A 20,601-nucleotide genomic window follows, 5' to 3' on the forward strand; every position below is an offset into this window, starting at 1 on the left:
CTGGCAGTTGAACAGCTTTAGCCTAGAACACCAGGAGCTCAGTCAGGCATCTGTGCCGCTCCGCAAGCGGTTTGTTCCCCCAGCTACAGGGTATGTCCTGCTCAGATGGAGAGCCCTTCCTCTGTCCCCACCTCTTCCCACCCCACCTGACTCTCCTCCCCCTGGCTCGGGGGTGGCCAGCCCAGTGTCCTAGTGGGAGATGCTTGCATTCTTAGGGGACAGACCCTCGGCTATTTGATGACACCTGTCTGGCTCTAACCACAGCCCCCTGCCCACCATGAGGAAGGCGTACGCTCAGGGAGCCTTGTGGTTGGAGTGGAGTGGTCGGGCTGGAGCAGGGCTGGGGGAGCGACTGGGCTGAGCAGCGGCCGCTGGGCAGGGGTGCGGGGAGTCCGAAGGAGAGACCACGGTGGAAGCCCGCGGTCCCGCCCTGCCGCCGCTCACACTGGCAGCGTTCCTTCGCTGCCTCCTGCCAGCACAGCCAGCCCCCTGCCCCCACGGAGCCGGTGCCAGAGCAGCATTCCGCAAGCCGGGCTGCATCTCCCCGGCGGAGGCTGCGCGGAGAGGCCGCTCGGCCGGCCGGGCCTGGGCCTCCGGCCCCCCACCCGGCTGTCCCGGGCAGGTCATCTGAAAGGCTTCTCTCGCTGCGGCTGCGGCTGCGGCTGCGGCTGCGGCGGCTCGGAGGCCCAGCGCAGCCAAAGGCCACCAGGTGGGTCCCAGGGGTGCAGAGCAAACCGCGTGGGAGGCCGGAGCAGCTGGGGACCCCAGACTCACCCCCAATCGGAGCAGCCGGGGCCACGGGGCGGGTGGTGAGCGTGGCTGGGGTGCGGGGCTCGGGCCCTCGGCGTCTCCGAGCTCAAGGGAGCAGGTGGGTCGGGGGCCGGCGCGCCCAGCTCCGTGACCTCACGCCCGCCCCGGCCCCGCCCCCGTGGAGCAGCGGGAGGACACGCGGGTTAGACTCCCGGGCGAACTTCCCCGCAGAGAGGGGCTCAGCGCGGGAGGGTGGGGTCGCGCGGTTCAAACGCTCCCACGTCAGCTGCCGCCCTGCCCGCCCGGCCCGGCCCGGCCCGGCCCTGCCCGGGGCTCTCTGCGGGGCAGCCGCACCGGGACGGCACGCACCACGCGCGATCGCGCCCCTAGCCCGCACGCAGGGCGGCCTGGCCCTTTAAGCGTCCAGACGGCGGCCCCAGCTGACGCGCGGGCTCCAATCGGCGCCCCGCGCCCCCCGCCCGCCGCGCCCGAGGCTCCAGGGCCGCAGCTGCTCGGGCCGGACTCGCCGCGGCCCTGCGCCTCCGCCCGCCCGCCCGCCCGCCCGGCCGCGCCCCCGGGGCCATGGTCGCGGGGGCGGCCCCCAGCGCGGCGCTTCATGGGGCGGCCCGGGCCCGGCCGCCGGGGGCAGCGCGATCCTGCGGGGCCCTGTGAGCTCCCAGCGCCGCGGCACCATGGTACGCAGGGCCCTGCCTGTCCCCCCGCTTATCCGCCCACCTGCGAGCGCCGCCTTTCGGAGCGCAGGGTCCCGCGGGACCCGATCCGGGGGCAGGAGCGACCCGGACCCTCCCCCGGGGGTCCTCGACCCTCTGGGCTGGGTGTCCGCCGGCCGGGAGTGCGACGCGGTGGCGCGGCTGGGGGTTGAAATTCCTGGGGTGGGGGGTGCGGGCGCGGGCGCAAAAGGCCGAGGTCTTGCTGTGCGCGGGCGGAGGGGGGCGCTTCTCTGCGCCCGGACGGCGCCGCCCCGGGGCTGGTAACGGGGGGGGGAAGGGGGGGTCGGATTCCCGCCCGGGCCTTGGGCCACGTGGGCGCTGCAGCGGCCCTGCCGGAGATTGGGACTGCGCGCACCAAGGGCGGGGGGCGCCCGCAGCTGGAGTGGAGACTCCTGTGTGACCTTGGGCCGGTCCCCTGCTGTCTCTGAGCCAGGCCTCTCCAAGGCAGGCATCCAGAAGTCACAAGCCCGTACCCCTGCTCGGCTTGGGCTCTCCCACGCTGCCCAGGGAAGACCGGATGGCTTGACTGTCCCCAGGTCTCACCAGATGGCCCTCGGAACTCAACAGCTTAGCGGCTTCTGCAGGTGGCCCCCTCCCCCAGAGGGGAGGGCGGCTGCTGGAGCTGGCATAGCCAGGTGGAGAGAGGCCTCCTCAGTTTCAGGGAGCAGAAGCATCTGGCCAGAGCCCCACAGCTGGTGGGCACTGCGTGGGAGGGGCCCTGCCCACAGCTGGGCCCTGCCACTAAGCTGGCGGTGTTAGGCTAGGAAGTGGCTTTAGAAATGCATGGGGTCCTGCCAGGCTCAGGTTGTCCTTTCCAAGCAGGTGGGGCCTGGTGGGGTGGGAGGGTTCTGTAAAGGATCCAGGCGTGGGGTCTGTGGTTTGCAGGCCCTTCAGGGCCACCATCTGTCCCCTCCGTAGTCATCTGCAGGTGCAGTGGTGTCTGTGTGTTAGATGCTTGGATGGCTCACAGACCCCAGACCTTCACCCCACCTCACTTTCAGAACTTGAGCGTCCCAGCCAGAATGAAGGGGTACCCAGGCAGAGCAGGACAGCCACAGCTCCATGGGGCAATGCCCCTTCGGGCCTCAGTTTCTCCATCTGTGCTGCAGGGATTGGTCCTAGAGGGTGAATCAGAGTGAGTCAGAGGAGAGGCATGGGCAGGGCCCCATGCCACGTCCCAGCTAGATGGACCAGGGGCGGAGTCAAACGATGGGTGGCTTTTGGGTGGTGGGGGGAGCTTGAGGAAAGTGATGTCCTCTGTCAGCTGAGAGCAACATAGGCATGCCCTAGATGCTGTCTGGAAGGACGAAGTTCTCAAGGCTTCCTGGGGCTCTCCCTCAGATGGTGACAAGGGAGCTCAGGTCCAGTCCTGCCTGTCTGGCCCACTCAGTGCTCACAGGGGAATAGCCTCACGGGGCAGCTTCACCCTTGGACCTCTGAGGAAGATAGTGGGCCTATGTTCCCCACTGGGACAAATCGGCACTCAGACATGGCTTTTACCTCGCCAGGCAGAGCTGAGGAGCTGGCCTGTGTGGGGCTGGACTAGCCAGTGAAATCTGCTGAGCCCCAGACCCTAAGGCAGGGATACGGCAGGCCAGTCTCTGTCACCCAACTTCTAGGAGTCCTCCGGCAGTCTTGTCTAGTGGTCTCTGAGGCCCCTGGGGCTGTCCAGGCGGTATGGCCTCCAAGGCAGAGTCATCTTGGAGCTTCTAGGCCTAGGCATCATCCCAGCCTCACTGAGGTGTCCTTTGGGAGTGTGGTGAACAGAGAACACAGCTCATCCTCCCCGGAGGGCCGGAGGGCCCGAGGTGCAAGGAGCTGCTGTGGGCGGGGGTGTGAGGAATGATGGACTAGGTCTGGGGGTTTCCCACCTGTTGTCTTCCGTGACCCTAAAGTCCTCTGCTGGCCTCTGTCTCAGCGCATCCCCCAGGCGCTGTGGCAGAAGCTGTGTTCCCTGCTTTCCGGTCGTTCGTTCACCATCGGTCAAGCTCTCTTCCCATCAGTGTGGTGGGACATTCAGAACACACTGAGGAACAGACCGAAGCCCAGTAGGGGCACAGTGAATAAGGATCTTGGGGTGACCCCGGTCCTCCAGGACGGGCTTCTCGAAAAGCCCCACATTCCCAGGAAGCTCTGGGCTCCCTACCTATCTGGACAGGTGTGCACAGAAGAGCTAAGGGAGGAGGCCCAGAGTGGCCACCTGGGCACGGGTCCCAGGACAGTGTAGCCATAAGAGCAGCTGTCCCTGCCTCGTTTCTGACACGCGCGCGCGCATGCGCGCGCGCACACACACACACACACACCACCATGAATGAATCAGATCGTTTCTTCTGATAGCGCCCCCACTGAGGGCAGGGCTGGGCAGGGCTGGGCAGTGGCCGTCCCTCACCTTCCTGTGTCCTCGCCCCGCAGTTGCTGGTGGAGAAGACTACAGACTCCCCGGCGGCAGAGTTCTCGCTGGTGGAGGACGTGGCCCTACACTTCGCCTGCTTGATGGGCCGCCTGAACGAGCAGCGCCTCTTCCAGCCAGACCTGTGCGACGTGGACCTGGTGCTGGTGCCTCAGCGTAGCGTGTTCCCCGCACACAAGGGCGTGCTGGCTGCTTACAGCCAGTTCTTCCACTCGCTGTTCACGCAGAACAAGCAGCTGCAACGGGTCGAGCTGTCTCTTGAGGCGTTGGCGCCCGGGGGCCTGCAGCAGATCCTAAACTTCATCTACACGTCCAAGCTGCTGGTGAACGCCGCCAACGTGCACGAGGTTCTTAGTGCGGCCTCGCTGCTGCAGATGGCGGACATCGCAGCCTCCTGCCAGGAGCTGCTGGACGCCCGCTCCCTGGCGCCCTCGGGCCCCGTGGCCCTGCCACAGCCAGCGGCCAGCTGCGCCCCGATGCCTCCACCACCCTACTACTGTGACATCAAGCAGGAGGCGGACACCCCGGGCCTACCGAAGATCTACGCCCGAGAGGGCCCGGACCCCTACTCTGTGCGCGTGGAGGACGGGGCAGGGACCACTGGGGACTCTGCTGGGGATTCTGCTGCTCCTGGGCCGGCACAGCCGCTCCTCTTCAAGGAGGAAAAGGAAGGGGCGCCTGAGGAGGCCGAGGCCCCTGGTAGCCTGTGCAAGCTAGAAAGTGGAGAGGGTGTGGAGCCAGGATTGGGTGCCTCGGGCACCTATGGGCGCCAGGAGCAATCACAGATCATTGTGGAGGTGAATCTCAATAACCAAACTCTGCATGTGTCCACTGGGCCTGAGGGCAAGCCAGGCGCTGGGGCCACTGTGGTGCTGGGCCAGGAGGATGGGATGCAGGAACATTCAGAAGAGGAGGAGGAAGAAGGAGGAGGGAGTGGAGGGGAGGAGGAGGAAGAGGAGGAGGAAGAAGAAGGAGGCAGCCAGGGAGAGGAGGAAGATGAGGAAGGGCCCAGTGAGCAGGAGGATGAAGATGAAGAGGATGGCCAGAGCGAGCAGGATGCAGAGAGTTCAGAGGAAGAGGGGGAGGCTGAAGGCAGGCAGGATCCTGCAGGTCCTGCAGGGTGTCAAGGCAGCCAGGAGGACCCTCCGCTGCACAGCCGCATGTCCACACGGTCCCGGGGACAGAACACTCAGCGCCGAGCCACTCCTGAGCCAGAGGAGGCCGGGCGCAGAGGTGGGAAGAAGCCCAAGGCCTCTGGAGCTGCTCCTGCAACCCAGGCAGCTGATGGGCTGGGGGCCAAGGTGAAGCTGGAGGAGAAACAGCAACATCCCTGCCAGAAGTGCCCTCGGGTCTTCAACAACCGCTGGTACCTGGAGAAGCACATGAACGTGACCCACAGCCGCATGCAGATCTGCGGCCAGTGTGGGAAGCGCTTCCTGCTGGAGAGTGAGCTGCAGCTGCATCGCCAGACAGACTGCGAGCGCAACATCCAGGTGAGACCCGCCGCCCAGACCGTCTCCTGAGCCAAGCCAGGCCAGGCTTGCTCTAAGGAGGAGGCAGGTGGGGCTGGGCTCTGGCCCACAGAGTCATGAACAGAGGATGTGGCAGCACCCTCGCCAGGGGACAAGGGCAGCAAGGCTGTGTGTGCACAGGAGGAAGCGTGGGAGATTATGGAATGCATTGGTCTGAACACACCCCAGCATGCGTGTGCATGCACAACTGTGTGTGCTCATGCACACACGGGGCCAGCTAATTTTCTGGCCCAGGAGGGAGGGAAAAAAAAGGCCACAGGTAGGCGGGTGTTAATTACCCTAACTAATTGCTAATTGTGATGCCTGTGGGGACGGTGTCCCGGTGCCCTGCCTATCCCCCACTCTGTGCACCTGTTTCCTGCCCCTGGGCTGTTTCTCCACCATTCCTGCTCAAGGGGGTAAAGCCTTTACTCCTTCCTACCAAGCCCATGGCCTCCTGCCTCTGGGGTTTCTGCTGGGATGAGAGCCACCCTCAATCCACCTAGCTTTCAGTGCCTGGGGAGGCCTAAGAAGGGGACCCCAGCGGTCACGTGCGTAGGTATGGGGCGAGTCAGCCCAGCTTCGGAGCATCAGCCCTTTTCAGATGGGTAAACTGAGGCTGAAGCCAGCCCCGGGTCGCCGCCCCCCCCCCCCAGAGCTCTGTTCCTTTCCCCGCAGTGCGTAACATGTGGCAAAGCCTTCAAGAAACTCTGGTCCCTGCACGAGCACAACAAGATCGTGCACGGCTACGCCGAGAAGAAATTCTCCTGCGAGATCTGTGAGAAGAAGTTTTACACCATGGCCCATGTGCGTAAGCACATGGTCGGTGAGTCCCTGCTGGGCGGGGCAGGCGTGGGCGGAGGATGGGCAGACTGTGTGTATGTGGTGGGTGCACATGCACCCACATACACAGTCAGAAGGGACTGTACCCAGGTGGTGGAAAGGGTTGGGGGCAGCGGCGCACAGATGGGCAGTTTGCCCAGTGTGTCAGGACACCCGGCAAGCTGGCGGGGGGGGGGGGGGATCCAGCTGGCACACTGCTGGCCAGGCTGTGGATCCTGCCGAGGGGTTCTGTCCAGCTGTGGACGGGAAAAGCTTCCTGAATTGCCCCAATTCCTCGTGGGCTGGCACAGTCCTGTGTCCTCATGACAGCCGTTAGGCTCCTCACGCTTTGTCTCACCTTCTGGCCCTCACAGGGCAGCAGGCTTCTCTTGAATACAACCTCCCCCAGGGCTCACACCTGGATACAGTAAGGCGGCCTCCCCAGGTGTGACAGCCACCCATGTTCAGGCAAGGCCACACACCCTTCAGGTGGGCCTGGCTGTGAGTGTCTGGAGTTCCTGTGGTCACCTTTTCTCAACTGGGCTCAACTGGGCTCCACACTCCAGGGAGGAGGATCAAATAGACAAATGGCCCTGGCCTCCCTTTCCCCCACTCGACAGTATAAATTAGATGAGCCTGGAACCCTGGAGCCTAGGTCTTGGCCAGGAGCATGCTGGGTAACAAGGTTGGTGGTCCCTGCTGGGAGGGCTGTCTCCAGACGTCTTCACTGGCCTTCATGAGTTCAGCACACCCACCCACCCCCCAGGAAAGTGTGGCGGGTCTGGGAGTGGGGGCTGAGGTGGGTGCCCTGGAGAAGTGACGGCCGTGCCCACCCGCAGCCCACACCAAGGACATGCCCTTCACCTGTGAGACCTGTGGGAAGTCCTTCAAACGCAGCATGTCCCTCAAGGTGCACTCGCTGCAGCACTCCGGGGAGAAGCCTTTCCGCTGCGAGGTGAGCTCTGCTTCCTGCTGGCTGCGGGGGTCCCCCGGTGGTCCCACCCACCTCCACCTACCCCACCTTCAGGGGTGGGGAGCAAGGGAGGTCAGAGGCAGATGCTGCCTGAGCAGATCAAGATCAGCCTCAGACACACAATGAGTCAGTGTGTGTGTGTGTGTGTGTGTGTGTAAGGAACAAACCAACCCAAGGGAAGGCTGGGGAGACAGTCGGGAAAATGCTCACTTTGCAGGTGTGAGAACCTGAGCTTCAATCCTGGTGTTTTGTTTGTTTGTTTGTTTATGTTGCTTTTACTAAATTAAAGCTGGGCATGGAGGAACATGCTGGTAACCCAGTGCTGGGGAGGGGAGGCAGAGATGGCGGTGCCTGCAGCTCACTGGCCAGTCAGCATGGCCTAAACAAAATCCAGGCCAGTGAGAGACCCTGTCTCAAAAACAGCTAAGGAGCAGGGCCCCTGAGGAAATTCCAGAGGTTGACCACACAGGTACATCTGTCGGTATGGATATGTGCACATGCACACACATACACACATATGTATGCACACACACAGAGACACACACATGCATGCACATACTTGCACGCATACATGCACGCGCACATGCACACAATGCACACACAAAAGTGCACATGCACACACATACAAGCATACACATGCATACACACATGTGCACACACATAGACACACATACGCTTGCACAGTATCAGGTTGGGTGAAGCAGGGCGAGGACGTCTGCAGCTCTTCCTCTCCTCACAGAACTGCAATGAACGCTTCCAGTACAAGTACCAGCTGCGGTCACACATGAGCATCCACATTGGCCACAAGCAGTTCATGTGTCAGTGGTGTGGCAAGGACTTCAACATGAAGCAGTACTTCGATGAGCACATGAAGACCCACACAGGTGTGTGTCCAAACCCTCTGCGTGGGCCTTGGTTTGCCCCTGGTGGGGTGGGAGTTAGAGCTGGCCCTAACGCCCTTGTCGCCCTCCGTTGCAGGGGAGAAGCCATATATCTGTGAGATCTGTGGCAAGAGTTTCACCAGCCGCCCCAACATGAAGCGCCATCGGCGCACCCACACGGGAGAGAAGCCCTACCCATGTGACGTGTGTGGCCAGCGCTTTCGCTTCTCTAACATGTTGAAGGCACACAAGGAGAAATGCTTCCGGGTCAGCCACCCACTGCCCAGCGACCCCGCCGCCCTGCCCGTCACGCACCTGCAGCCCACAAACCCGCTCTTCTCCACTGCCGCTCCCAGGCTGGACACCAACTGACCCCCAGCAAGGCCCTCCAGGCCGGGGACGGCAGGGACACAGGCCGGGCGCTGTGCCGCAGCTGGCTGCCCCGGCACTGGGTCCTGGTGCATGCTGGGATGTCCCTTCTGCAGCTCTTCGCAGGTTTTCCTCCTTGTCTTTGGGAGTGAAGGAACAGAGAGGGACCGGTTGACTACTCCCCTCCAGGTGAGGGGAGCCGGAGGCAACAGATACAGGGCAGGGGGGGGCTCTGGGCTCAGACATGGCCACGAGCCAGGCAGGGCCTGGGTCAGCCTCACGTGCTCGCCCCAGCTTCCCGTGCCCTTAACTCACTCCCTAGGACGGGATGGTTTGGCAAGAATTTGGCTGCACCCCTGTTGAAGGGAGTTGTGGAGGCCCCACCAGGAGGCCTGTGGCCGGGGAGGCATGGCAGGGTAGGGTAGTGACAGGCTGCAGACTCCCTCTGTGTGGGACAGGTGGGGGCTGGCCCCCATGGGTTTCTTTTCCTAGTCATATCCCTGCCAGGCAGGCTCAGGGATCCTCAGCCTGTGCTGGACTTGTAAAGAGCCCCAAATCCTGGAACGATTCTCTCTGGGAGCTGGGGGCCAAGCCTTCAGGGGGTGGAGGAGCTGACTTCCCTAGCCCAGCTTCCAGGGTTCCTGCAGGGGAGTGAGAGCCCAGGGGTAGGCCCTACGGGAGCCTCAGGCAAGTAGTTCAGGGTTTCACGGTGCTATCTGTGTGTCAGGGGACAAGGAGCTGTCCACGGGGCACCCCTGTCCCTCACCAGCCTGCCTGGCTGGACTCCCCCACCAGGAGACACGTGCAGCTGTGTCTGTTCCCCCGAGGCCCACACCAGGCTCCTCTTCTCCTGGGGCCAGGCCACTGCCTGCCTCTGGCTGGCTTCTGATCCCTCCTGCACGCTACGCTGTCTGGTGTGCCACAGCCCAGCCAGGGAGAGAAGCCAGTGCCTGTAGGCCCCGCAGGAGCTCAGCCAGTGCCCAATGCTTGCCCTTGGGAGGCAGGCGCTAATAGGTGACTCTTCTCTGTTGTCATTTAATGTCCTTATTCCTGCGTTTAATTGGGAGAAAGTTCCCATGAGCTACGTTTCCTAGTTCTGGTCCACCCACTGTTCATAAGCTTCTGTTTGTCACATCGCACCTTATTCCCGCCCATCACCACCGCCCCAGCACGGCCACAGTGAGAAGGGACCCTGTGCCCCAGGGGACTGGCAGAGGGTACCAAACCCCTCTGGCCTCAGAGGCCCATGGAGCTGGGACGGAGGGCTGGGGACATTTTAATCATCAATAAACTAAGCACTTTATTCTGTACAGATGTGGGCAGGCCCAAGGTGCCCTGCTGACTCGGCTGTCCTCTGGGCTAGGATCAGGGTCCATGGTGTAGACACCCTTTCCCAGCCTGGAGAGTCAGGCTGCAAGCATAGCCTCAGGTCCCGCTGTGTCCATGGGGGAGACAGGTGGCGCCCTGGCTCAGAAACGAAGGCTTCCCCTTTGGCTGCAGACTCCTGCCTCGATGCCCAAGGTTGGGCTTCCAGCTCCTACCTGTTCTCCCCCTTGATCTCTGGGCTTCCGACGTCCTCAGGGACCCCTTCCCTGCCTCTTGCTATTCCTAACCTTTGACCCCAGTGCCTGGCCACTCTCCAGAGCTGGCTTACATTAAAAGAAAAGAAAAGTTGACCTCCAGGGTTCCCCACCGTCCTAGCCTCTTGCTGGCCCTGGTGGCCTTCATGGGGTTAGGACCCTGGTCTGTCGGGCCATTCTTCAATAAGCAGCAGTCTGAAGGGTAGGGCCTGGGGATGGAACCCCGTCCCGGGTGATGGGTTTCACACACCTCTCCCCCGGGGGCACTGGCTGGGGTGGGTGCTGTGTGGAAAGTGGGTGCAGCCCTCTCTCCCCAAGGCCACTGTGAACCTGGTGCTACATGCTTCACCCCACGGGGAGCTCCGGTGTGCCTCTCCGTGCCGTGGAGTTGGGGTTCTTGTCTCGACAGCTTTTATGCTTTATTTTTAAAAAAGATGGGTCAAGTGGCTGAATGCTGGTATGAGGGAGCTGAGCGTGGTGACAACTTCCCAGGCCCACCCGAGAGGCAGTGGCCTTGGGACCATCACCTCTGGGGAGACTGCTGAGGTGAAGCAGGCTGCTCTGGTCTTGGAGCAGCTGTTAAGGAGCCTCCATGGAGGCATGGCGGGCCCTGAACCCAGGGGTGACCGCCTCCGTATCGCCTCCCAGGGGTCTAGGTGGTGGCAAGAAGGCCAGACACAGATGTGTAGAGCCGTAATGGCCAGTTGTTGTGTGACATCCCCGTGGTCTCAGGGTGGGGACAGCAGGCGCGGCGCTTGGGGGAGAGGCGCGATGGGGAATAAACTCGGTACCGCTCCTGGCCTTTGGCCCAGCTTCTTCTTTAAATGCTGCAGCCCTGAGCCAGGTGGCAGGTGTCCCATCATCTCACCACCCGCCCCTCGAGGCTTTTAGGGCATTCGTGGGGCTCACCTGTCCCCCAGCAAGGGCTACGCAGACACAGAAGGGCCTGAAACTGAAGCTCTGGTGTCTGCTGAGATGATAACCCCCAAAGCGGTACCCATGAGAGTCCAGGGCCTGAACCCCTCGTCCCCCAGCCCAGCCCCCTGGCACTCATGCTCTGCCTAGAATTCCCGTCCCTGGAGACATAGGCCTCCACAACTGGGATCTGTCACCCTGCCCACAGCTGCAGACTACCTTAGACCCGGAGGCCTGGTGTGGGAGGCTGTGGGCAGGTCAGTGTCTATGCAGACTCCTGTGGGGTGGCTGCCTCCTGCTTCAGAAGAAACAGGTTGTGCCCAACACAGTCTTGAAAGCTAGATGTGGAAGAATGTGTCTGTAACACCCACACTTGGGAGGCAGAGGCTAGAGGGTTAGGCGTTCAAAGCCACGTTTGGCTACGCAATGAGTTCTAGGGCAGCCTGCCCTATGGAATTGACACCCGGTCTCAAAAAGGCCTAAGACTCAAAGCAAGCTGTGATGTGAGGGGATTTCCATTGTTGTTTGGTTTTTCGAGACAGGGTTTCTGTGTCACTTCGGCTGTCTTGGAACTCGCTCTGTAGACCAGGCTGGCCTTGAACTCACAGCGACCCGCCTGCCTCTGCCTCCTGAGTGCCACCACTGCTGGGCTGTGAGTGGGCTTCTTGAGGAGACCCTGTTATATTCTTTTCTCTCACCTGTGTGGTTTATCCATCTGAGTGCCAATAGGCTGCGGGTGTCAGCAGTCAGAGTGCCTAGAACATTTGCACTCCCCTAGGATTGGGGCCCAGGTTGCTGTCTTATCTCCGTCTTGAAGCCTGGCTGGGAAGGCTGTGCCTGATCTATGCATGCCTGGTATCGGCATGCCTGGCACAAAGCATGCACTGTGGGTCAGCAGCGCTCTCCAGCCTTCCCAGGCTATGATATGGCTTCCTAGCTGTGTCCTGTAACTCAGGCGAGGCTGGACCCCACTGTGGTGACAAGCCACCCTCACTTCTGTGACAGAACACCTATGACCCTGTGAGGTCTGTGGGAGAGGCTTTGGGGCCCCAGAATGACAGGTTACGTTAATCTGTGCCACACTCATATTGACTTGTTTCTCCGGGATGAGCTAGGGTGGGAACAGCGATGCTGCCCTTCAGAGATGGTATATTTCTAAGTCAGTATGTAAGGTTCCGTGGCCAAGCCCTACTTCAAAGGAAAGAGGACCCTGGTGAACGGCTGGAATGAATAGAGTTCTAGAAATATAGTGGGCAGCAATACCCTCTCCTGTGCCTTGCCTTGGTCTCTGGAGGTCAGGTTGCTAGGCAGTCTACTCAACCAGGGGCATCGAGACATCTGAAAGCTGAGGCAGGAGGATTGATTGAGCCCAGATGAATACAGTATTTGTGTGTGTGTGTGTGTGTTCGTGCGCGCGCGCGCGCGTGCCTGTGAGTACACATTCATGTGTGTGAGTCCTGACATGAACATGTAGAGGTCCGCATGGCCTCCGGTGTCAGTTTTCATGTTTATTGGGATGGGAGCGGGATTTCTAGCTTTTCTACGTGGTTGACCAGGCTAAGCGGCCTGTAAGCTCCTGAGAGTTGTCACACTACCATCTCCCATCTTCCCAAGGACTTCCTGCTGGGGCTTGAGGTTCGAGTACTGTGCCCAGCTTCACTTGAGCTCTGAGTCGCTGTCTCAGTGAGGGTTTCTATAGCTATGACTAAACACCATGGCCAGAGAGCAAGCTGGGGAGGGAAGGGTTTATTCTGCTCACACGTCCACATCATAGCCCATCACCAAAGGAAGTCAGGGCACAACTCAAGCAGGGCAGGAGCTGAGACCAAGGCCTTGGAGGGAGCTGCATACTGGCTTGCTCAGCCTGCTTTCTTAATAGAACCCAGGGGCAGCAGCCCAGGGCTGGCCCCGCCCACGGTGGGCTGGGCCCCTCCCCCATTGATCCCTAATTGAGAAAATGCCTTGCAGCTGGATCTCAGGGAGGCCTTTCCTCAGCTGCTGCTCCTTCCTCTGATGACTCTAGGTTGAGTCAAGTTGACACAAAACCAGCCAGTACAGTGCACATATTCATGTATGTACATGTGTGTGCAAGCTCAGGTACACTATGTAGCTGATACAACCTTGAACTTCTCACTCGCCTCCTGCCTCCATTCCCCCCCCCCCCATGCTGGAATGCTAGGCCTGTGCCACCACTCTGGGTTAAATGCAGCACTCGAGACCCAGCCCGAGGTCTTGTGCATGCTAGGTTAGCACTCTATTACCAACCGAGCTATATCCCTACTCTTATACAGCTATTTTTTGGGGGGTGGGGAGTATAAAATATAAAGCGTGGAGAGAGTCTATGATAAAAGGCGGCGGCAGCAGCAGCATCTCCAAGGCCTTGTCGGGGTGGGAGGAACCTGCCTTGAACTCTTCTCCACCCCCCTTGCCTAGACCCCATGCCTCCCAGGGAGATCTGGGTAAAAACTCAGTTCTCAAGCTCTCTGCAGCTCCCCATAGCTGCCCAGTCTGTCCCTTTCCGTGGTGCTGGGGACATGAGGACACAGGACATGAGGACACAAAGAACCAGAGCCTCTTGTGTGAGCAGACACTAATGGACACAGGCATCAGATCCCAGATCTGTCCGAGTCCAAAGCACTTGCTGTGTAAAAACTGCACCACACCTCTTCTGCTCTCAGAGGTAGACAGACGCATGTCACTGTTCATCAGGGCCAGGGCTACCAGTGGCAGAACCTGCTCTCTCTAAAGCAGAGAGCCACCGAACACAGGGACACCAGCTAAGTTTTCAGAAGAACCGAACTCCACCATAAGCAACCCAGCCGTAACCAAGGGAGGGTGGTGGCTGCTCCATCTTCTGTGGAACCTGGAGTGTGCTTACAGACGTGTTCTCTGGCTCTGGAGATCGCAGCATGCTTTTACCCAGGCTCTCGTAGAACAAAAGTTTGGTTTTGAGATTTAGTTGTTCACAATTCCCTTTTACGAGTCTTGTTCTTGAAGCCGAGGACTCAACTCCATGATCCAAAATACCTAAGCTGTTCTCCTGCGTCTCCCCAAACACTCAAGTCCCATGTGTACATTACTAAGCAACACTCACTTATTTTATTCTCTGAGAGTCAAATCCAGCCTCAGGATTGCCAAGGAACTCCCCCCTGTTATAATACCCCTCACCATGTATGCACATGAGTAAGTATGTTTACTGATGATAAAACACAGGTAAGAGTTGTGACTGTGTGTGAGCTTATGTATGTGAATGAATGCCGGTGAGATTGTGTCGTAGTGCACCCGAGAAGGACAGCCTTGGGTGTCAGTCCTTACCATCCACCTTGTTTGGGAGCAGATCTTATCCTTCCGATGTGGGTTCCAGGCCAGCTGCCCTCTAGAGAGCCTCCTGTCTCCCCCTCCCATCTCCTGGTAGGCACGTGAGTTGCAGACAGGTACACTACTGCATCGGGCTTTGACATGGCTCTGAACACAGGTCGTCGGCCTTTTGTGGCAGGCGATTAACTGCTGAGCTGTCTCCCCAGCCCCAAAGCTTTGCATTTTAACCACTGTTGAGCGTGCAGAAGAGCATCATCAAACTCACACCGTATGCAGCCTCACCACCTCAACTTTTCAGTTTCCCAGTCTGAAATCCTTTCCGCCTGCCTCCAGAACTTACTGCCTCTGAGAACTAACTCATACAAGTGAGGTCACTGTCTTCAAGGTTCATTCATCCAGGTTTTGGCAGATGTCAGACTGTAAAGAGGGGACAAAATTATTACATGTATGTTTGGGGGGTGTTTTTACATTTTATTTATTAGGGGTGTGTGTGTCCAAATATACAGGCCATGAGAGGATACGGACATCAGAGACCAGCCTGTGGGAACCATTTTCTCCTCTGCTGTGCCACAGAAGCAGACCCAGACCAGGCTGGGGGAGGGCCAGGCTGGGGGAGGGCCAGGCTGGGGGAGGGGCCAGGCTGGGATGAACCTCAGGTCGTCAGGGCCTGGCAGGAAGTTCATCTCACTATTCCTGGTTTGGTGATGGGGTCATGCCATGCACCCATGTGAAGCCAGAAGACAATGTAAAAATGTCAATTCTCTCTTCTGCCGGGTGGGGCACACTTAGGACCCCGGGCTTACCCTCTGCGCCCTATTGCTGACCTCTGTTTCTGGATTTTAAAAAAGTTAACTCCTGGGCTGGGGAGATGGTTCAGCAGTTAAGAGCACACCTGTCTTCCAGAGGTCCTGAGTTCAATTCCCAGCAACGACATGGTGGCTCACAACCATCTACAGTGCGATCTGATGCCCTCTGCTGGCATGCCGGCATACATATATGCCGACAAAGCACACTTACACAAACAAATTTTCTTATTTATTTACTTATTATTATTTTAATCACATATACAGTGTTCTGTCTGCATGTCTGCATGTCTGCCTGCAGGCCAGAAGAGGGCACCAGATCTCATGATACATGGTTCTGAGCCACCATGTGGTTGCTGGGAATTGAACTCAGGACCTCTGGAAGAACGGTCAGTGCTCTTAACCTCTGAGCCATCTTCCCCAGAGCCCATAAATAAATATTTAAACAACAAAAAAGTTGACTCCCTGGGATTCTTTCCCAGACAGATAGTTTCACTGGGTATTGAACCCATGATTGATGGGTTTTCGAGCCTTTTTTAAAAATGTGCCAGTTCCTGTGGCTTCCATAACTTCTGATGAGGGACACTGTCACTCAGATGGCTGCCCGTCACCCTTCAGAGGGCACACACATACCTGTCTTTATCTTTTCTGTTCAAGTTTTTCAGTATAATACATTTAAGCACCAATTTCCCTGCATCTGTCCTGTTTACAGTTTGCTTACCTTCTTCAGTCTGTTGGTTTGGGTCTTAAAAATATTTTTTTACATTTTAATTTACTGATGTGTATGTGGTGTTTTGTGCGTGTGTGTGTGTGTGTGTGTTGTATGTGTGGTGTGGCATGTGTGTATGTGGTATGTGTGTGTTATGATGGATGTGTGTGTGGTGTGTATGTGTGGTGTGTGTGGTGTGTATATGTGTATGTGGTGTGTGTGTGGTGTGTATGTGTGGTGTGTATGTGGTGTATGTGTGTGGTGTGTGTGTGTGGTGTATATGGTGTGTGTGTGTGTATGTGTGGTGTGTGTGGTGTGTATGTGTGGTGTGTGGTGTGTGTGTGTATGTGTGGTGTGTGTGGTGTGTATGTGTGTGGTGTGTGTGTGGTGTGTATGTGGTGTATGTGTGTGGTGTGTGTGTGTGTGTGGTGTGTGTGTGGTGTGTATGGTGTGTATGTGTGGTGGGTGTGTGTGTGGTGTGTATGTGTGGTGTGTGTGTGTGTGGTGTGGTGTTTGTACTGTGGTGTTCACCGTCTGCTTGTGGGACCCAGTTGTCTTCCCGCCATGTGGGTTCCAGGTATCAAGCTCTGGTCCTCAGACGCCTTTCTCCTTGAGCCATCTTGCCTGTCCTGGTTTGTCTTACTAATTTTGGGTGTTTTCAGCTATTGTTACTGAACTTACCTTTTGGCTTGTCTCCCTTCCTCCCCCTCTTCCTCCCCCCCTTGTCTGTCTCTCTCTGTCTCTGTCTCTCTGTCTCTGCCTCTCTCAGATCTTTTATTTCAATAAGCCTAAGCAGTCAGATTAAGTCTAGTGCTCCTTGTCTTGAATTATTTTTCCCTCAGCCTGGTCCCTCCCCCTCTCGGCCCCTCCCCCAGCCTAGCTGGGGTCTGCTTCTCTGGATTCAGGTTCAGAGCACAGAGTAATCGTCAGAGGCTGTGCAGATCTTTAACGCCTGCCAGTACTGCCTGGGGCCAGAGGGAATTCCCCAGGCCAGCCTTCCGTCTCTGAGTGGGAAAATGAGTTTCGGGCCCAGGACACCGCGCTTGGATGCTTGCTGGTGATGGCGCTCCTGCTCCGTCCGTGTGACAGTTCCTGTGGGGTCAGTTGTGGCAGGAATGAGCCTTCCTGCGCTGCCTCGTTGCTATGTGGGTCATCTGCTCCCACCGGAGGCCGAGTGAAACAATTCCACTTAGTTCTGTTGCCCCTGTCAGTCACATCCCGTCACCTCCCATGCCTCGCCTGCCTCTGCGGCGCTCACAGTCACTTGCTGTCCACAGAGGTGCTTGTTTGTGGCTTCCCCTCCATGATGCCCACCCCAGCAGACGAAAGCTCCAAAGGACGGTGTTCAAAACTGACTCAGCCACGGCTAAACTCTGTTAACCACAGCACACAGTAGGGCTCTGGATGGGTGAATGAGCCACATGTATACACACTCTTCTGGGAAGCCTGCTGGGGACTGAGCACTGCAGGATCCGTCATAAACTTAAAATATGACATTAAGTCATCTGGTGGCTATAAATTCATTTTTAGTCAGTGTCTTCAGAAAGTGAGGCTGTGATCGCGGACCTGGGGAGGGGTCTCCAAGTTGTCAGAGATGGGCGTGTCTGCTCTGGCTCAGCTATGTGGCAGCTGTGAGACCCAGCCATTATTGGTGATGTTATCTAGAAGTGCCCCACTGGCCAGAGCCTGGAGAGAAGCCCTCTCTGCCTGCCCTAAGATAACCCTTGAAGTTGCAGCGAGGTGGGAGGCCCATCTCTGGAGCCTGTCCTGGTATGCGCCCACAGGACTGAGTGACTGTTAGCAACACAACTCATGAGGGACAGGCAGTCATAGGGGAGGTGACTCAGCCCCCCCCATCTTTTCTCCTATCCCCCCACAAGCTCAAGGTTAAAAACAAATGACTCAGAGGCATGGGGGGGGGTGCTCTGTTACACCTCCTACCAGTGTCCCAGGGCTAAATTTAACACACAGCTGCAGTCTTTGGAGCTCGGGGAATGCGTTGTTACTCTTGGAGGCTGAAGCCCATGTGTGGGTTATGGGGTGGACAGGAGTCCAGAGCAAGGTGTGCATCGAGATTGGCTATGCTCAATCTTAACCCAACTCCTCAAGGTACAGGCTCTGCAGGGGCCCGAGGCCATAAGCCTAAAGGGACCAAGGGCAATGGCTCAGGTGGGCAAAGCCCCTGAGCACAACTCAGACTAGGGGAAATGCCACTATTTGGACATCATTCCCTGGAAATTTTAGTAGAATCCTAAGCAACCGATTTTCTCGCAGACCTGAGACCCCCGAGTCCTCCCTGGAACAATGCTACCCCGGGGTTTCTTGCCCTCAGCCTACCTGAGCTGAGGCCTTCATTGGACGGGAGGGGAAACTGAGGCTCAACAGAGAAACGCCCACCCTAATTGATTTAGGGGGTTCTTTAAGGAAAGGGAAGGCCTCCGCGCTGGGGCAGAGAGGAACCCCTTCCCATTTTGAAAGCCTGCCAGCGCCAACTCTAACAGTGATTGCCAAGGACATGTTCACCAAGCAGGAAGTGCAAACACACTGTGACCAGGAATGGTCACGTGAGGCATGCTCTCCGAAGAAGGCTGTGAGCACACAGACCGGAAGGCAGGGAGGAAGGAAGAGTCCTGGAAGAGGGGAAGAGGGGCTTCATGCTCTGCGGACTTCAGCCTGCGGCCAGAGCTCCTCCATGGGCGTCTCTGGGTTCTGGTGGCAAGTAGAGCCCAGAGACCTTCCAGTTCTGGAAAGGCCCATACATATTCCCCCACCCCACCCCACCCCCGCCCCATGAGCCCCAGCGCTGAGTCAAGGCTGCTCAGGGAGAGGGCCTCTGCCCAGCTGTCCCCTGTGCGTCATGTCAGGAGGCCTAGTGTCTCCTCTTACAGGGTCCAGCATCCTCTATATATAGACCAGTGCAGACAGCTGCACAGTTAGTGCACCACCCCACAGGACAGCAGAGGTGTGCAAAGCAGCCCTTGTCACACACAGGCTTGCTGGGTTCTAGGGAGCAGCACCATGACGCTGGGCTTGGAGCAGGCGGAGGAGCAGCGGCTGTACCAGCAGACGCTCCTTCAGGACGGCCTCAAGGACATGCTGGACCATGGCAAGTTCCTGGACTGCGTGGTGCGCGTGGGCGAGCGCGAGTTCCCGTGCCACCGCCTGGTACTGGCCGCCTGCAGCCCCTACTTCCGCGCGCGCTTTCTGGCAGAGCCCGAGGGCGCGGGAGAGCTGCGGCTGGAGGAGGTGTCGCCCGACGTGGTGTCCCAGGTGCTGCACTACCTGTACACATCGGAGATCGCGCTGGACGAGGCAAGCGTGCAGGACCTGTTCGCCGCGGCGCACCGGTTCCAGATCCCGTCCATCTTCACCATCTGTGTGTCGTTCCTGCAGAAGCGCCTGTGCTTGGCCAATTGCCTGGCTGTCTTCCGCCTCGGCCTCCTACTAGACTGCGCGCGCCTGGCGGTGGCAGCGCGCGACTTCATCTGCTCGCGCTTCCCGCTGGTGGCGCGCGACAATGACTTCCTGGGGCTCTCGGCCGACGAGCTGATCGCCATCATCTCCAGCGACGGCCTCAACGTGGAGAAGGAGGAGGAGGTGTTCGAGGCGGTGATGCGCTGGGCCGGCAGCGGCAATGCTGAGGCACAGGCCGAGCATCAGCACGCACTGCCCATAGTCTTCGAGAGCATTCGCTGCCGCCTGCTGCCTCGCGCCTTCCTGGAGAGCCGCGTGGAGCGCCACCCACTCGTGCGCGCCCAGCCCGAGCTGTTGCGCAAGGTTCAGATGGTGAAGGACGCCCACGAGGGCCGCCTTACTACACTGCGCAAGAAGAAGAAGGGTAAGGAGACAGCCAAGGCCAAGGAGGCCAACCAGGGCGCAGCAGACGCCAAGGCCGAGGACGAAGAGGAACGTGTGCTGCCTGGGATCCTCAACGACACCCTGCGCTTCGGCATGTTCCTGCAAGATCTCATCTTCATGATCAGTGAGGAGGGTGCTGTGGCCTACGACCCAGCCGCCAACGAGTGCTACTGTGCGTCCCTGTCCACCCAGATCCCCAAGAACCACGTCAGCCTGGTGACCAAGGAGAACCAGGTCTTTGTGGCCGGTGGCCTCTTCTACAACGAGGACAACCAGGAGTACCCTATGAGTGCTTACTTTCTACAGGTGATTGGTCAGCCTGGGAGGGAGGGAATAGTGGGTTCCGGGTACTAGGAGGCAGCCTTGGGGAGTGGGAGGGACCCGTGTCTACTTGAGCGCTGTCATTGGGTCTAGGACCTTTGATTAGCGGCCACTCGCTTGAAGGTCAGCTCGCCCAGGTTGGCTTCCCCTGTGGAGTTTCCTCTCTCTGGGCCTCTGTACATGGGACAGTCACTGTCCTTCCCGCTTGGTGAAGCAGGCGTCCACCCACACAATTCGGGGCCCTCGGGCCTGTAAGGTGCAGGTGGGGTAGAAAAGCTTATAGATTTTAAGGGGTAGGAAGCCTAGAACAGAGGGTCCCTGAAGACTCAAGGCCCCAAGAGGGCCTCCCTCTTAGAGGGAAGAAGTCTCTGTAGGAGTTGGCTGAGCTGGGCCAGGTTAGTATAGAGGTTGGTGGTGACTGACCCAAGGACACTGCCCGTCCACAGTTTGACCACCTGGACTCTGAGTGGCTGGGGATGCCGCCACTCCCCTCGCCGCGCTGCCTCTTCGGCTTGGGGGAGGCCCTCAACGCCATCTACGTGGTTGGTGGCCGGGAGCTCAAGGACAGCGAGGAAAGCCTGGACTCCGTGCTGTGCTACGACAGGCTGTAAGTGGGTGTGTTGAGGCTGCCTTGGGGACAGGGTGGTCTG

The 20,601-nt window shown here is 58.8% G+C and overlaps 2 protein-coding genes across 3 annotated transcripts in view; both read left to right on the forward strand.

The window, feature by feature from the left end:
* The first annotated feature begins 695 nt into the window (after positions 1 to 695).
* Positions 696 to 8,465, forward strand: Zbtb47 (zinc finger and BTB domain containing 47). 2 transcript variants are annotated; one of them, XM_051202727.1, is made up of 6 exons: positions 696 to 709; positions 3,894 to 5,384; positions 6,081 to 6,228; positions 7,064 to 7,179; positions 7,937 to 8,081; positions 8,176 to 8,465. In XM_051202727.1, the coding sequence occupies exons 2-6, from the start codon at positions 3,975 to 3,977 to the stop codon at positions 8,448 to 8,450; spliced, it is 2,094 nt and encodes a 697-aa protein (XP_051058684.1). In that variant the 5' UTR covers positions 696 to 709; positions 3,894 to 3,974; the 3' UTR covers positions 8,451 to 8,465. The 2 variants fall into 2 exon arrangements, with proteins under 2 accessions (XP_051058684.1, XP_051058673.1); XM_051202716.1 differs by lacking the exon at positions 696 to 709 and adding an exon at positions 1,284 to 1,445.
* A 10,217-nt stretch (positions 8,466 to 18,682) lies between these two features.
* The window catches only part of Klhl40 (kelch like family member 40), a 4,886-nt gene continuing 2,967 nt past the window's right edge, over positions 18,683 to 20,601 (forward strand). The window contains exons 1-2 of the mRNA XM_051202739.1: positions 18,683 to 19,936; positions 20,398 to 20,558. Coding sequence (XP_051058696.1) covers positions 18,791 to 19,936; positions 20,398 to 20,558 — 1,307 coding nt within the window. The 5' untranslated portion in view covers positions 18,683 to 18,790. The remainder of the gene's footprint in view (positions 19,937 to 20,397; positions 20,559 to 20,601) is intronic.

Source organism: Phodopus roborovskii, unplaced genomic scaffold (assembly GCF_943737965.1).
Source record: "Phodopus roborovskii unplaced genomic scaffold, PHOROB, whole genome shotgun sequence".
NCBI lineage: Eukaryota > Metazoa > Chordata > Mammalia > Rodentia > Cricetidae > Phodopus > Phodopus roborovskii.